General features: G+C 40.7%; 1 protein-coding gene across 4 annotated transcripts in view; it reads right to left on the reverse strand.

Annotated features, from left to right (window-relative positions):
* LOC125632675 (RING finger protein 151) overlaps positions 1 to 15,911 on the reverse strand; it is a 39,296-nt gene that overhangs the window by 19,324 nt on the left and 4,061 nt on the right. For 3 of the 4 annotated variants that reach the window (XR_012666916.1, XM_048841241.2, XM_048841239.2), the window contains exons 2-5: positions 9,486 to 9,712; positions 8,470 to 8,609; positions 6,429 to 6,591; positions 4,394 to 4,514 (exon numbers count right to left, since the gene is read on the reverse strand). Coding sequence is in view for 3 of the 4 variants with exons in the window: in XM_048841241.2 (XP_048697198.1) it covers positions 4,394 to 4,514; positions 6,429 to 6,591; positions 8,470 to 8,609; positions 9,486 to 9,691 (630 nt within the window). In the remaining variant the exon portion in view is untranslated. Of the gene's footprint in view, positions 1 to 4,393; positions 4,515 to 6,428; positions 6,592 to 8,469; positions 8,610 to 9,485; positions 9,713 to 12,153; positions 12,294 to 15,911 lie in introns of all 4 variants that reach the window. The other variant, XM_048841240.2, reaches the window with a different exon arrangement.

The following is a 15,911-nucleotide window of genomic DNA, read 5'->3' on the forward strand; positions in this document are numbered from 1 at the left end:
CAACTTTTCTTGACAGCTTATTATTTTATTCCTGGACACAGGAGCAATAGAAAGGTTTCCCTCAGAAGATTCTTATACTATACTCAATTTTCTTCATTGTTCAGAAGCATATGGGGACACAGAGCTGTCCTAGATCTCAAGCGACTCAATCAATGGATGAAGAAAGTGAGATTCTGGATGGAGACCCTAGCTTCAATGGTAGCATCCCTGTCCAAGGGGACTTCCTTGCTTCTGTGGATCTAGCAGATGCATATCTCTACATTCCCATATGACTACACCACCACATGCTGCTGAGATTTATGTACAACACAGCCTGCTATCAGTACCAAATGCTCCCATTTAGCCCCTAGGCTCTTTACCAAGATGCCAGACTCAGGTCTCAAGGCACGTAACTGTATCTCTTCCTAGACAACCCTTCCAAAACTACAGCATAGTCATTTTAGATTAAATCTCAGGAAAAACTTCCTAACTGTAAGAACAGTAGGACAATGGAACAAACTGCCGAGAGAAGTTATGGAAACTCCTTCGCTGTAGCTTTTCAAAAAGAGGCTGGATAGCCATCTGTATTGGATGGTTTAGACACAACAAATCCTGCATCTTGGCAGGTAGTTAGACTAGATGACCCTTGCAGTCCATTCTAACCCTATGGTTCTAGGATTCTACCCATCATTAGACAGATTCCACAAGGTCCAGAACCTGCATGTTGGTAAAGTGTGCAAGTCCACCCATAACTCAATATTTACAACTACGGGGCCTCCTGGTTTCAAATATAGGAATCGCTCTGTGGGCAAGGTCCCATATCAGGTGCCTTCAGGTTTTTCTCCTAAAAGCATGGAACCATTCACCAGAAAACATGCAAGATCAGTTCCCAACCAGATGATGAACTCTCTAAGATGGTGGACAATCCCAGAGAATGTCTGCAAGGGACTTTCCATATGCCTTCCAGACCCACAAGTACTCACAGCCAATGCCAGCCTAATAGGATGGAGAGCACATCAGGGGAACAGAACAGTACAAGGCACCTGGAACCCCATGCGAAAGGAACCAGGGCATTAACCTATTGAGGCTCAGAGCTCTCAAGCTAGCCCAATGGAGGTTCCAGAACTACCTAGAGGATGAAAATATTTTGATCTGGTTGGCCAACATGACCATTGTGCCATATGTCAACAATCAAGTGGAAACAATGAATATAACTCTACACGCAGAAGTGATGGCCAGAGAACTCCATAAGAGCAAAACACTCAAAAGGATAGTTGAACTAAAAGGCAGACTGACTCACCAGATGTACTATCAACTCCTCAGAGTGGTGCCTGAATCGGAAAATCTTTACTAGGATTTCGCAGAAGTTCATCCTTCTGGCAGTCAACCTATTCGCCAATCACAAGAAGACAAGGCAGCCAAAGTACTTCATCAGGGAAGCAGGCCCCGAATCCCTGGGGATGGTTGTTTCTTTGCACATATGGCCGCAAGGCCTTCTATATGCCTTCCCATTTCTGAAAATGGTGATCCAGAAAGCAAGGTAAGACCAGAAGAAGCAAAGGTGACAGTGCTACCACCACGCTGGCCAAGCAGATGCATGGTTCTCTGATCGGAGAGAACTGAAATTGGAACTACCACTGTAGCTACCAGTGAGACCAGACATCCTTTAACAAGGCCCATTACTCTATCTAGAGCATCTACAACTGACAGCCTGCTATTAAGAAGGAAGCATTAGCCACACTAGAACTATCCTTCAAAGAGAGGGAACAACATTCTCCTCCAAGTGAGCTTCAACCCTAAAGACCTGCTCCTCTATCTGAACTAGGTTTAGCTTGTGGTATCATTAACAACAAAAATCCAAAAGGATCCTGATATCCCACTTAGTCTGGACTTTCTTCAGAAAGGCACAGACAAGGAACCAGCTCCATAGTGCCTGGTGTCAGCTGTAGAAATGTCCTATTCACCACATCCTCTGATTCCTTGACAGAGAACTCTCAGATATCTCAGAGTACTCTGACTGACTAAACTTGTGGTTAAACCAATCTTTCCAAAGGCCCTAACAACGCATCCTTTTGGGCCACTGACATCAATATCTCCATTCCACCTATCTATCAAAACTCTTTTTTTCAGGTCATCATTATGTCTACTAGACGAGTTTCTGAATGGGCAGCTCTAGCCATGCAGGAATGCCACTGGGTGTTTCATGATGACAAGGTGGTACTAAGAATATTAGAATAGTTTTTTGCCTAAGGTGAATTAATCTTTTCATGCCAAACAGGAGATTGTCCTCCCTTCATTCTGTCCAAAGCCACAGCTCCCGACAGAAAAGCTGTGTCACATGTTAGACAAAAAGAAAAGGAGTACTTGTGGCACCTTAGAGACTAACCAATTTATTTGAGCATGAGCTTTCGTGAGCTACAGCTCACTTCATCGGATGCATACCGTGGAAACTGCAGCAGACTTTATATACACACAGAGAATATGAAACAATACCTCCTCCCACCCCACTGTCCTGCTGGTAATAGCTTATCTAAAGTGATCATCAGGTTGGGCCATTTCCAGCACAAATCCAGGTTTTCTCACCCTCCACCCCCCCACACAAATTCACTCTCCTGCTGGTGATAGCCCATCCAAAGTGACAACTCTTTACACAATGTGCATGATAATCAAGTTGGGCCATTTCCTGCACAAATCCAGGTTATCTCACTTGATTATCATGCACATTGTGTAAAGAGTTGTCACTTTGGATGGGCTATCACCAGCAGGAGAGTGAATTTGTGTGGGGGGGTGGAGGGTGAGAAAACCTGGATTTGTGCTGGAAATGGCCCAACCTGATGATCACTTTAGATAAGCTATTACCAGCAGGACAGTGGGGTGGGAGGAGGTATTGTTTCATATTCTCTGTGTGTATATAAAGTCTGCTGCAGTTTCCACGGTATGCATCCGATGAAGTGAGCTGTAGCTCACGAAAGCTCATGCTCAAATAAATTGGTTAGTCTCTAAGGTGCCACAAGTACTCCTTTTCTTTTTGCGAATACAGACTAACACGGCTGTTACTCTGAAACCTGACATGTTAGACATTAGAAGAGCACTGAAGATGATGCCAAGCATACCAAATTGACAAGAAGATCAGGCTCCTAATTTGTCTCCTTTCATCTGAAATGCCAAAGGCCCAGGGTATTCAAGCTATCACTAGCTAGATGGATCAAGCTATGCATTATAAAGACATCAAGGCACACTCCACAATATCTATGATGACTTTGTGGGTGGAAAGAGCTTGTGCTTCCACGGCTGAGAGCTGCAAGGCAGCAATATGGTCATAGGTTAACACATTTAGCAGATACTATAAATTGACTTTCTGGTCTCTGTGAAGGTCTTCTTTGGCAGGAAGGTGCTGCAGGCACTGAGCCAGGAATAGCATTGCCATTCTGGGCAATTAACTCAAGGGGGAATCTTCTCTCTTTTTTTTGTCTTATCCCCCCTTATTTCTGTTCATTGTTTGTTAATTTCCGTATGTATCAGAATTGCAGGAGATACTGAGCTGCAGAATGGTAAATTTCTTACCTGTTAATTTCCTTTCTGCTAGCAGCATCTTCCACAGTTCTACCCTTCCTGGTTGGCTTCCTAGCCAGGAGACAGTATTTAATTTTGATGGTTATGTTTATAGGCTGTAGCCCACATTGTCTAGCACTGAAGTTACTGTTACTAATCATATTCTACCAGTTTTTACACAGCTTTGGAATGAATCATCTGTCAGCAGGCTGGATAAGGGGGCATGGCTCGCACAGGCTGTGCTACCACTTTGAACTGCCTCCAGAAACTGCAGTCAGGCGGGGACTAGCCCATACCTCTTATAATTGTGGGAGATGCTGCTAGCAGAAAGGAAATGATCATCAGGTAAGAAATTTATTAATTTGTGAGTTTCAATTATCACAGGTCTCTAAAGAGTTGAAGTGTCTGCTAGAGTGCCCATAAAGTGGAACCGTGAGCAAGGATGTGCTTCATATACCGGGATATCTTGGGGTCAGCACTACCTGTAGGGGCATAGGGTAGCCGGACCCCTAGATTCCAATTCTCCGAAGGGGTAACTGACAGAAAACCTGTGCCAGAAAGGTCAAGAGAGAGACTGTGTTGGAGTCTACTGAGACCTAGGGAAGCATAAAAGCACACGGCCACAGCATTTGGGCCCAAAACAGCAGCCTGGTGAGTGTCCAGCAGGGGAGCTTTACCAGGCCACGACACTGCAATTATTTGAAAAGGATAGGTTCAGACCATTGGACTGTAGGACTGTATCTTCTGTAGTGAATTAGGATAACAAACTCCCCACTACTTGAAAAAGCAAAAAAGCTACACTGTTGGGAGAGGGGAAGAAAACAAAAACACATTTCTACAAATGACACTGGAGCTTATTTACCTTTAGTTCTTCAATTTCATTTTGCAGAAGACTCTCTTTTTGAACCATATGCCTTCTCTGTGAATCTAATCTGGACTCCATTTCATGCTTTGCCTCCTCCACTCTGCAGATCATTTCTGACCTAAAAAAGTGTATTTTTCCTTTTTAAACCTAACCATTATACCTGTGACTTTTAAGTACCAGAGTGAACTACTGCTGCCAAATAGTCACATCATTCCTGAATACAACTGGATGAAATTTTTCAACCAACACTTTTTTCCTCAGGAGAAAAAAAATGCAGATTCAGGAACACCAAAAGATTTTGCAAATTCATGGTGATTTCACTGAGTTGCTTCAGTAAAGAAAAAGAAACACTGAAGCAAATTCTCCCCCCAAAATCAAAATGTTTCATTTAGACAGTTTCTAGATTTAAACAGAAAAATTGAAACATTTAAACTACCTTTTCTTTAGAGATTTTCTTTAATTTTATTTAAAAGAATTAAAAAACATAAAAAAATGTTCAAAATTAAAACAAAAACAAAATGAGTTTTTTTTTTTTTTTAAATTTGGAAATGCCAATGAACCCCCAAAATTCGTGATTTGCCCAAATTTAGTCCTAAATTGAAGCTCTGCTATTGTCTTGTGTTACACAGCTCTCCAGAGGTAATATGAGATATTTAGCATGTTTTACCAACAGACAGTATTCTTGCTCAGTATGTACCGATTTAGGGGTTTTAATCTCTCGATAGAATGTGCAAGTTCTACTCCTGGCATCAATATCAGAGATTCTTGGTGCTCAAATCCTATGGCGTTGGGCAGCGATACAGAACTCCAAGATAGATGTTTCTGAAATAATTCCAGAAGCTATAGACTACTTTTTTTTTGGCTTTGGATGGTTTATTTCCTTTCATCCAAACATATAACTGTCATTTTGATTAATTTTATTTTAAGAGTATATGGTAACTTTGTGCAGTAGTTTAGGAGAAATGTAATATGTTTCTCAAAATACAAAGCATGAATGGGCCTCAGTCTGTGTCATTCCACTTAACCCAAGGAAAATGGAATTCTGAAACAAGGACATAATATAGAGAGCTATAGGTTAAGCTCAGGATAGCATACCATCTAGCAGCATTTGGATCAACACTTGTTGGTTTATCATGGATGTGAAATGACAGTAGTTGTGGGAGAAGGAAACTAGTATTATTTAGTTATTAAACACAGCCATAGCCAAAACTGAAACATTAACAGGTTAACCGTTTGAGTTCTGAGCAGCAGTTTGGCATTTTATTGGTATCAGGAAAGTTCACTTGTTTCCTGCTGCACTTACCAGGAACTGAACCTGGGTCACCAGCAAAGTGCAGGAGAGCTGGGGCCTCCATTGACCAAAGGAGCAAGAGAGAAGGTACCAGCAGGATGGGGTGGGAAGGAGGTACAAAACTGCTGGAAGATCATGGAAATGATAAACTGGAAGAGGGAGAGAGGCAAGAAGAAAGAAGGGAACAGACAGAAGGTAAAGACGTATACTGATAAGTATTAGTAGTTTTCCAGCATTTTAGGCACAAGGACAAGCTTGAACTCGTAGGTCACCAGCCTCTCATCTCTGATAACTTTATAACTGCCAAATATAATCAGAGTTTTTCATCTCCAAAGTGTTTTTAAAATCTTAAATAATAAATCTTACTTCATAATTTGGCTCTGGGTCCATATCAGACGAAGGTAAAAAGTGAAAAGGTTAAATGCACTCAGTCTAGTTCTTTGTAAGTATTTCACGCTTTCATGTAACCATCACATAATTTTGGATAATTGCAATCCCTATTCATTAGGGTTCTGGGCTAATCAAACTAATTCAACTAACTCAGACTAAAAAGTACAGTAAGAGTTTAAAGTGTGTAATGGCTTTTCAAAAATATCCTTACGAGTTAATACCAAGTGATTTACACATCATCGGTTAGATATCAGACTTAAACAGAGCTAGTAGTTGGACCTGTCTTTTATGTGCAGTGATTTTAGGCCCAGGTTAAACACAAATACTCAGGAAACAGAAGTAGTATTTTACCGGAGCAGTTCTACTTCTGTTCTTAGCTCTGCTACACAATTATGCTGCGTGTCTTCTGCCCTGAAAATGGTGTAACCACAACCATTAGGGCATTCACGGCTCCGGTATTCACACACTGCCAAATGGCCATCTAAGTTACGTCGTTCAATCTGAACTGGACAACCTGAACAGGAAACAGTAAATTAAGACAATATTAAATCACTGCAATTAACAGAAGCATAGTCCATTCCAGGCAAAAACACCCAAGCAAGCAAACAAACCACAGTGCACAGAACTGATCATATGCAAATATGTCAAAAGAAAGTGATTCCCTTACAGCATGAAGAGATACACCTACAGATCCCAAAGCCTTGTCTACGTTAAAACTTTTTGCTCAAGTCTCTCGTCATTGCTCTAACCCTGGTGGTAACACTAATGTAAGACATGGATAGTAGAAAAAATACTGGCAGCTGGCCTACACTATGCTCTCACCAGCCCTACTCCACCACCAACAGCAATGGTTGGAGATATTAAGAAAAATGCCAGTTTAGACAAGGCTTGAGTATCAAAAATTTGGCACCCAAGGTTAGAGAAAATTTGGACCTTGGCAACTTCTCCAAGATCACAGAGCAAATCAACAACAGAGCTGGGACTAGAACCAAGTTCTCTTAACCACTACACTTGTGCCCTACCTACTAGTAGACTAGTATTTCTCAACCAATGGGCCGTGACTCCTGAAGGGTGGGGAACAAAAGGAATCAGGAGCATTGTGAGGCCATTAAATTTTATTTACAGTTCTAAAGCAAGGCGGGGGGGGGGGGAGGAATTTAAAATAACTTAAGGATGTCAAAAGCCTTCAAAATCTGTGAGATCAAATGTAGTAATAGTATACATTTTTACTCTTACTTTTATAGTAAATGTAAGTAGGTTGTGCACATTTCTGACTTCAAATAATGGGTTGCCTACCTGACAAGTCTGAGATAAAAGGCAGCATGATCAAGTGCAGTGTATTGCAGACAGGCTGGTAAGGACAAGCAGAAAATATCACCTAGTAGAGGTGGCCTAGCTACAAGCACAAACAAAAATGTGCCATAAAAATCTTGCAAGTGGTAGGTTTCAGAGTGTGTGCACTTCTGATTAAGACAAACACCTATATAATTTAATAAAAATATTTTGCACTTTCAGATCACCTTCCACTGGAAGATCTCAAAAGACTCACAACACCTCTCTGAAAGAGCTATTACTCCCATTTTACAGATTAAGAAACATACAAATGTAAATAACTTGCCCAAGGCAACACATCAGCAGCATAACTGGGAGCAGAATGCAAAAAACCTTATTTCTTGTCCCATATTAAGCATCAAACAGCAGTTTATCAGATATATACTTAGCACTACCTACACTGGCTAAAGTTTGAGATACCTTCTGGAAAAGGAGCAAAGCAGCAAGTTATAGTGTAATTCTGTTTAATATAATAAATGTTAAATTGGCCAAAAAGATGGTTCAATCATCACATGCAAAAAACCACAATCAGATGAGTAATAAAAGCTGAATATTAGACAAATTCATACCTTGGCAGAAAGCAAAACCCATGCACTGCTGTGTATTCTGATAAATTAGGGGTCCAGTATTCAAATTCATTCTGGTTAATTTTCACATGAAAAAGGAAAAACTGATGATGGATGACAATCATCATTACAACGGAGAGCAAATCCACTGTCTAAAAAAATTTCTGCAAACTCTCAACCGCTGATCATTGTATTATCTTTTTAATTTTTATTTGGCTCTTTTTTTGTTTTGCTTTGCTTGTTAAACTGAAGCAACCATATTGCAGAGGCCATGTCTGTGTAGGAATGTGCAAGCAGAAGTACCTACCTGCCTGCCTAAAGAAAGCTTACTTCAATCTTTTTGGTCTAGCATGAATATGGTCTAGAACTCAGAAATTCACGATGTGGAACTCAACATAGAAGTGAATGAATGTCCATTGCTGCCACCCTACTGTGATTAAGTATGACAGATACAAATTTTCTGAACAAAAGGCTCAACTTTGAACTTTACTCACCAGCATTTGAGCAGGGTATCTGGCTGTATTCACATTCTCTCTCATGTCTGTCTATAGATTCTAGAGAACAAACCATTTCACAACCACGCTCTCTGTTTTTGCAATGAAGCTGAAGTCGATTTAGATCATTTTTCATGTATCTATATACAGAAAAGAGTTACTTTGTTGTTTCTTCTTTTTTAAACTCCTGCAACACTGTAAAAGTGTTTACTTTTGCCACATTTCAGGGATTCTACCTTCCACAAGGAAAAAAGTCAAATGCTCCATTCAAAATATTTCAACATTCAAATAACTACACTTGATGAAAGGGGGTTGGGAGGGTGAAAGCTGTGATGATGGAATATTAAGGTTCAAAATTAAATATGCAAATTAGTTCATGAAGAATGGCTATTGAGAGGTCACAAAACTAAGATTTTAGCACTAACTAGGGCAGGAGTGGGCAAACTTTTTGGCCAGAAGGCCACATCTGGTTATGGAAATTGTATGGCGGGCCATGAATGCTCATGGTTCCCGGCCAATGGGAGCTGCGGGGGTGGCGCTTGGGGCAGGGGCAGCATGCGGAGTCCCCTGGTTACCCCTACGCATAGGTGCCAGCTGGGGGACATGCTGCTGCTTCTGGGAACCACGGCACATGTGGAGCAGAGCAAGCCCTGGACCCTGCTCCCTGTCGGGAGCTCAAAGGCCAGATTAAAATGTCTGAAGGGATAGATGCGGCCTCCGAGCTGTAGTTTGCCCACCCCTGAAACTAGGGGCTTGTGTACACTTAAAATGTTAGTGGCACAGCTGTACTGCCGTAGAGCTTCAGTTGTGGACACTACCTATGCTGACAGGACTTCCTCCCCTACAGGCGGAAGAATTCTCCAGTCCACCTAATGGTGTCTACATGGGGACTAATGTCAGCTTACCTATGTGGCTCGGGGTGGGATTTTTCACATCCCTGAGCGACAGTTATATTGACCTAATTTCCTAAACCAGGCTTTAGAAAAATCCCTTCAACAACCAGATTTGTTACGTACCTGTAGAGAGGTCGTAGCACAGACATATCAAGTGCTTGTCTGTCTTCAGGGCAGTTATTGTGATGAACAAGCCAGCCATGTATACAGGCAGTACAGAAAGCATGTTCACAAGGAGCCTGTAAAGGATCTTCTAATACATCTCGGCATATACAGCATAAAAGTCCTTCATTAACATAGCCAACAAACCGCTCAATATCATAACCCATTCTTTTCCACAGACTTTCCACCTGTTATAATGTTAAAACAGCAGTTAGTAACTGATTGACAACTAATTATTTAGCACTGACAGAATGCTTGGTGCTGCACGATACACAAAAGTAAAGAAAGGTCCTGCTCAAAGAGCTTTCTATCTTGAAAGCAGAGACATTGGTAAAAACAGAGAGGATTAACTTAGTAGGTTCTCTCTCGTTTTGAATTTATTACAAAATGTGATTCTTGTGGACATTGTGAAAGATAGCAGTTTAATTCTGCATTTGCACAATGTTTTTGAGAGTATTTAGAGAATAACTGAAGATTTATTCTGTAACTGAAAATTTAAAGATGAATTACAGAAAAAGCGCTGTTCAAATGTCAGAACTTGATTTCTGTTTCTTTACCTTTATTTGTATAAAACTCTGCAAATTTGTAAAACAGTGTTTTTACTGATAGTATTGAACACCCTTGAGTACTTCTTATCCATATGATTTTATCTATATCTGTCAACCACAGGTAACTTAATTTGATGTATGTTTCTTCTTATGCTCGTAAGAAGAACTATTAATAACAACCCATCTACTGAATGAGGTGGGAGTCTAGAAAAAATAGCGTATGATCCTGTATGTACAGACTGTACCATAATGCATATGCACAAGGAGCCAAATTAAGGTTGCACAGGCAGTGGTGCCCTCAGCTCCTGTACATGGCACCACAGCAGCTGCAAACAGCCAAGAAGAGTAACTACAAAGGAAGTTCTGCTTGGACCCTGCAGCCCTGGACTGAAGCATGCTCCGTGCAGGTTGCGAAGTATTCTTGCTGGCTTTTTGAGGCAGCCACAGCCTATAGGTGTTTCCACTTGTCTCATGAGCTGCCCCCTTTTTTTTTTTAAACTGTGCCCCCTGGGGTTTCTTTTATGGAACCCCCCCAACCCAGCATCATGGTGCAGAAATTCAAACCCTACCCCCTGCTTATATTTTCTGGTTTTCATGGGTTTTTCCTGTTGATTAGGCTTGTTCTGGGGCAGTTTTGAATCTTTGGTTTACAGACAAACTCTAACAAGCCTCTGAGTTTGTGCAAGCTGCAGTTTTTCAAATCATATAACTACACCAAATTTTCATGGTGATGGCAAAAGACACATCCCTGACACCAGGCTGACCTCCTTCCCGAAAAAGTTTCAAGTCCCTGCTCTAAAGCATGGAGGTACCAGAGCTCCTCAATAAAACAGATGTTTTGCCCATATTAAAAATAGTTACAATTTATTTTTCCCTAACTTCTTTCTAAAAAACGGCTGAACTATTTTAGCTGAACTTTGCTCAAAAAACAGCCAGAGGCACACACACAGCATAGAAAATTTCAGCCCAAATGGTTTAAGTTTGGAAAAGTTATAACCACCTGAAAACAGGGTCTTAGAATGGAAAGTCTAGGGGGCAATGTTAATTATAACCAACACTGACAGATGTGGAGCTATTCTGTAATTTATGAATACTGTATGTTGACAGGGTTATTGGGATGTTTATAAATATTTTGGTTCAGTTTAATAAGGACTGTATGGAGCAACACGCAGGAAAGAAATAGAATGGCTTAAGATAAGCCACTTCTCCACAAACCTTTGAGGGTTGTTAAAATGAAAGCCAATAGCCGAAAAGGCCAATGGACAGCAGAGATCAAAAAGACTGTAGCAGTTTAAAAAGGGCTCTCTCTCAAGGGGGGCTCTGGAAACAAACTAGAGTACAAGTACGGGGGAGGGGAAGGAGAGAGGAATCTGAAGAAGTTAGTCCTGTATAGGTTACTATCAGGGCATGGTTAGCTTTTATGTAAGACAGAAGTGTGTAGACTGTTTTAAAAATCTGTTTTCTTTAAATGGTTTGTACTGTTAATAATAAACTATACTTTGGCTTGAAGAAGTCTGTTTTGTCACTGGATACCCCTGGTCACAGACCCTTGATAGGAAGGACCACAGGCATCAGAAGTCAGTTGGACTTACTGGGTAAGCATGGTTGATACCGTCTGTACTGTAATTCAGGGCCTGGTCTAACAGTGAGAGAATTGCAGAATTCCAGCCTAGGATAGGTAAAGGCTTCAGCCTGACACCTAAGACGGTTGAACTGAGTGAGACCAGAAAGGAGAAAGAGGTGCCGCTAGCCCTGTTACGATGACATGTGCTACCAGCTCTGCCCATAAAACATGTGAATTTTAAAAGATCAGTAGCCCTAAAACTAAGTTGAAAGTTGTATGAAAGAGAAGTAACAAGCTTCTGTACTTGAGTACAATTCTATCAAGGAAGATGTGGCTCGAGTCTAACGATACTTATTTTATGTAATTAACCATCTTCATATGTTTTAGGCTGCACATTTTTTCTTAATCATAAATTACTTTTGCAACATACTCAAGCCTCATGAAACAGTATTTCCTAAGTTCGAATTTCTAAATAAAGATATTTATTAATTATAAATAGAAAAATATTTTTTTTTACCTTTTAGATTTAATTCACATAAATAGCATGCAGTTCACCACATAAATGCTTTGGAATTATGGTTTTCATGGGAGACAGCAGTACCAAACCATCCTACTCTAACATCTCTTCATTGCTTTGTGTTACTTTCTACAAGAACACTAAAAAGAAACAGAATCAATTGTTGTGTTTCCTAAGTTACAGATCCCCATGCTTAACCAGCTAGTTGTTGAATAGACTACTGTTCTCATAGCCATTAAATCTAAACTTTAAAGTGGCATGCATTTGAAAGGTTACTTTATAGTATGTTTAACACTTTAGCTTGTTGTCACCCATGGCTCATATAGACTGGAAAAAATAGCTAATAGGTGTTAAATTAATACATTTTTAAAACAATACATAGACTGAGGGCATATCTACACTAGGTGCTAAGTGTTGTTTAAAAAGCATTCATAAAAATGTTTTACCATGCTTTTAAAAACACCCCCTATTTTCCTGGGCCCTGTCCAGACTACAATATATTATTTCTGTTATAATTTTGACAAAGCATTTTTATTTTTATTAATTTATATTTTCAGTTGCCCAAAATTATGCAGCTTAAGCATTTAAAAAAATAAATTTATATATTCACAGTTGTGGGAAAGAATGGGGTGGTCAAACAATACTTATTTAATGACTAGGGCCCTACCAAATTCATGGTCCATTTTGCTCCATTTCATGGTCATATGATTTTAAAAACAGTAAATTTCATGATTTCAGCTATTTAAATCTGAAATTTCACTGTGTTATAATTGTAGGGGGTCCTGACCCAAAAAAGAGTTTGGGGAGGGGGTCACAAGGTTACGGGGAGGGAGTTTGGTGGGCTGCTATCCTTCCTTCTGCACTGCTGCTGGCGGGGCACTGCCTTCAGAGCTGGCCATGTGGCCAATAGCTGCTGTTCTCGGCCACCCAGCTCTGAAGACAGTGTAGAAGTAAGGGTGGCAATACTGCAACCCCCCTAAAATAACCTTGTGACCCCGCTGCAACTCCCTTTTGGGTCAGGATCTCCATATGAGAAACTCTGGTCTCCCCTGTGAAATCTGGTCTTGTGTGTGCTTTTACCCTATAATATACAGATTTCACAGGGCAAGACCAGATTTCACGGTCCGTGATGCGTTTTTCATGGCTGTGAATTTGCTAGGGCCCTATTAATGACAATAGTTGTTGAGATTCAAAAAATTAAAGCATTTATAAACATTAAAAACACAAACTGTAAACATTGCATGTCAAAATATTCAGAGTAAATATCCTTAAATCAAACTCTAATAAGTTCACAAGCAGCATTTTTCTTACTTTGCCTATCTTTAAATTTCAATTACCAATGGAAATATTTGTTGTTCATTTGTGTGTGTACAGTGAAATCAAAACTTACCTATAAAAATCTAATCCTTCCAAGCCTAAAAACAGCTCATGTTTGAAAATGTTAGCTAACATTTTAAAATATAATTTTGCATCCAGTGTATAAACAATTTAACACCTCTAAAAACATGTTAACTGCTCATATCTAAAACACATTTTTAGTTACTACTGTGTCTACGGTAGGTGCTAAGTGGCATTTAAAAACATGTTAATTAACTCATTGTAACTAAGGCCTTGTCTACACTGGCAAGTTTCTGCACAGTAAAGCAGCTTTCTGCGTTATAACTCCCGAGGCGTACACACTGCCATGCCACACAGTGTGCAGAAACCCTAACCCTAAGCGAGATATCTTCAATAATGAACACAGCCTGTGGAAAATGTGGGTACAGGAATGATTATAAGACCCCCCTACAGTGCTGGCTCTCTCCAAGAGCCACGTGTCCAGTGTACAGTACAGTTCTGGAACACTGATTTCTCCTGCCCCTGAGGTTACTCAACATTTTGGGGGCTTGTAGCTCCTGAGTGCCTGTCGGGTCAGCCAGCTAGTGACAGGTATGTGAACAGTGGCTGTGTTTTAAACCAGTGGTCTCTGTGTTGCAAACAATACTGCTTCTGTAAAATGTTGCAAAATGTTGTAAAGTGTTGTAACACTAATCTGAAAAGTTTTCAAAATAAATCACTGTTTAAAAATGTATAGCGTGTACCTTCTAAAAATGAAACCTACATCTATCTCTGAGTTGTGAAGAATATGTATTAAGGTTATAACAACCAACAAGAATGCACTTTTATGTAGAAAACCATGATTAAATCGAGTCTTCCTGACCAATGATTTAAATCAAATCCACCCTGTTACTTTCACAGCATGAAACAATGTCAACAACTTTCTAGATTCACAGACTTGTTTTTTGCCAAATAAGTAATGTAGAAATTGATAACTGGAGTTCCGCCTCAGATATCCCATCCTCCTATGTTAGGAAAAGCCACTTGAACTGTCTGGATATGGAAGTCATCCTTCAGTGCTCTAGTAGTGCAATTGGTTAACACATGGGGAAGTACTGCTAAGGTTATTAGGACAAGAAGCAATGAGCTTAAAAGGGAGGTTTAGGTTGGACATTAGGAAAAACTTCCTAACTGTCAGGGTAGTTAAGCACTGGAATTAATTGCGTAGGAAGGTTGTGGAATCTCCATTATTGGAAATTTTTAAGAGCTGGTTAGACAAACACCTGTCAGGGATGGTCTAGATCAGTGTTTCTCAAACTGGGAACCGCAGATCACTAGGGATCCTCGGGGGGACTCCAGGGGGTCTGCAGGCCCCGCTGAGAAACTCCTCCCCCTCCCTCTGAGGCACGCCTCCAGCATGCTGGGGAACAGGTTTACTTGTCCTGGCTCACTGCTGCTCCCAGAAGTGGCGGGCACGTCTCTGCGGCCCCTGTGTTGGGGGCCAGAGGTCTCCATGCACTGTCCCCGCCCCGAGCACCGACTCCGCAGCTCCCACTGGCCAAGAACTATGGCTAATGGGAGCTGCGGAGGCAGTCTATGGGCGGGGCAGTGCACGGAGGCCTCCGGTCCCCCCGCTTAGGAGCCGCAGCCAGAGGGATGTGCCAATTGCTTTAGGGAGCATTCCGAGGTAAGCGCCGCACCCCTCACCCGCTCCCACACTCCAACCCCTGCCCGAGCCCAAAGCCCGCAACCCCTCCCATACCCAAACTCCCACCCAGAGGGTTTGAAAGTAAAATGTTTTAAGATTACAGCATTTCAGCTTCTAAGTCTTAAAAAAGGTCGAATTTAATCCACTTAAGAGGGGTTTTGTTTTTTAAATTTAACTGCTGTTTTTTTAAATGGGTGCCAACAATTAATTCAACCAGTGGGATCAATTTCTCTCTCAGGATAAGCATGTACTTTATGCTATCTTTTGCTCCTAATCAATAATGGCATTAATGACATCTCACGTTTTAAAAAAATACTTCTGAAAATTATTCTAAAATAAATTAGAACACTACCCCCAAACTGAACCAAACATGGAACCCAATTCTGGAAGGCGCAGAGCACCCTGTATTTCCATTGAGGAAAAAGGGAGTTGAAGGTGCTCAGCAATTTGCAGGGTTGAGAGCTTCTGGAATGGTACAGTAGCTGTAATTATGGCACCTTAATCTAATCACTCAATTCATTTTTCTTCTAAACTTTATTTATATTAAATGTTTTTCTTTCAGTGCTTTTCATTTATACATTTTAATGTGTTTTTACAAAGGAAACCAAGTGTCCTTATTCCCGTTTTACACATGGGGAAACCAAGGCCAAGACAAGTAAGCTATCTTGCCCAGAGAAGGACAGTGGCAAATCTAGGAAAAGGACCTCTTCACCAAACCACTTTGAAACCTTTT

This window comes from Caretta caretta, chromosome 2 (genome assembly GCF_965140235.1).
Source record: "Caretta caretta isolate rCarCar2 chromosome 2, rCarCar1.hap1, whole genome shotgun sequence".
Taxonomy (NCBI): Eukaryota; Metazoa; Chordata; order Testudines; family Cheloniidae; genus Caretta; species Caretta caretta.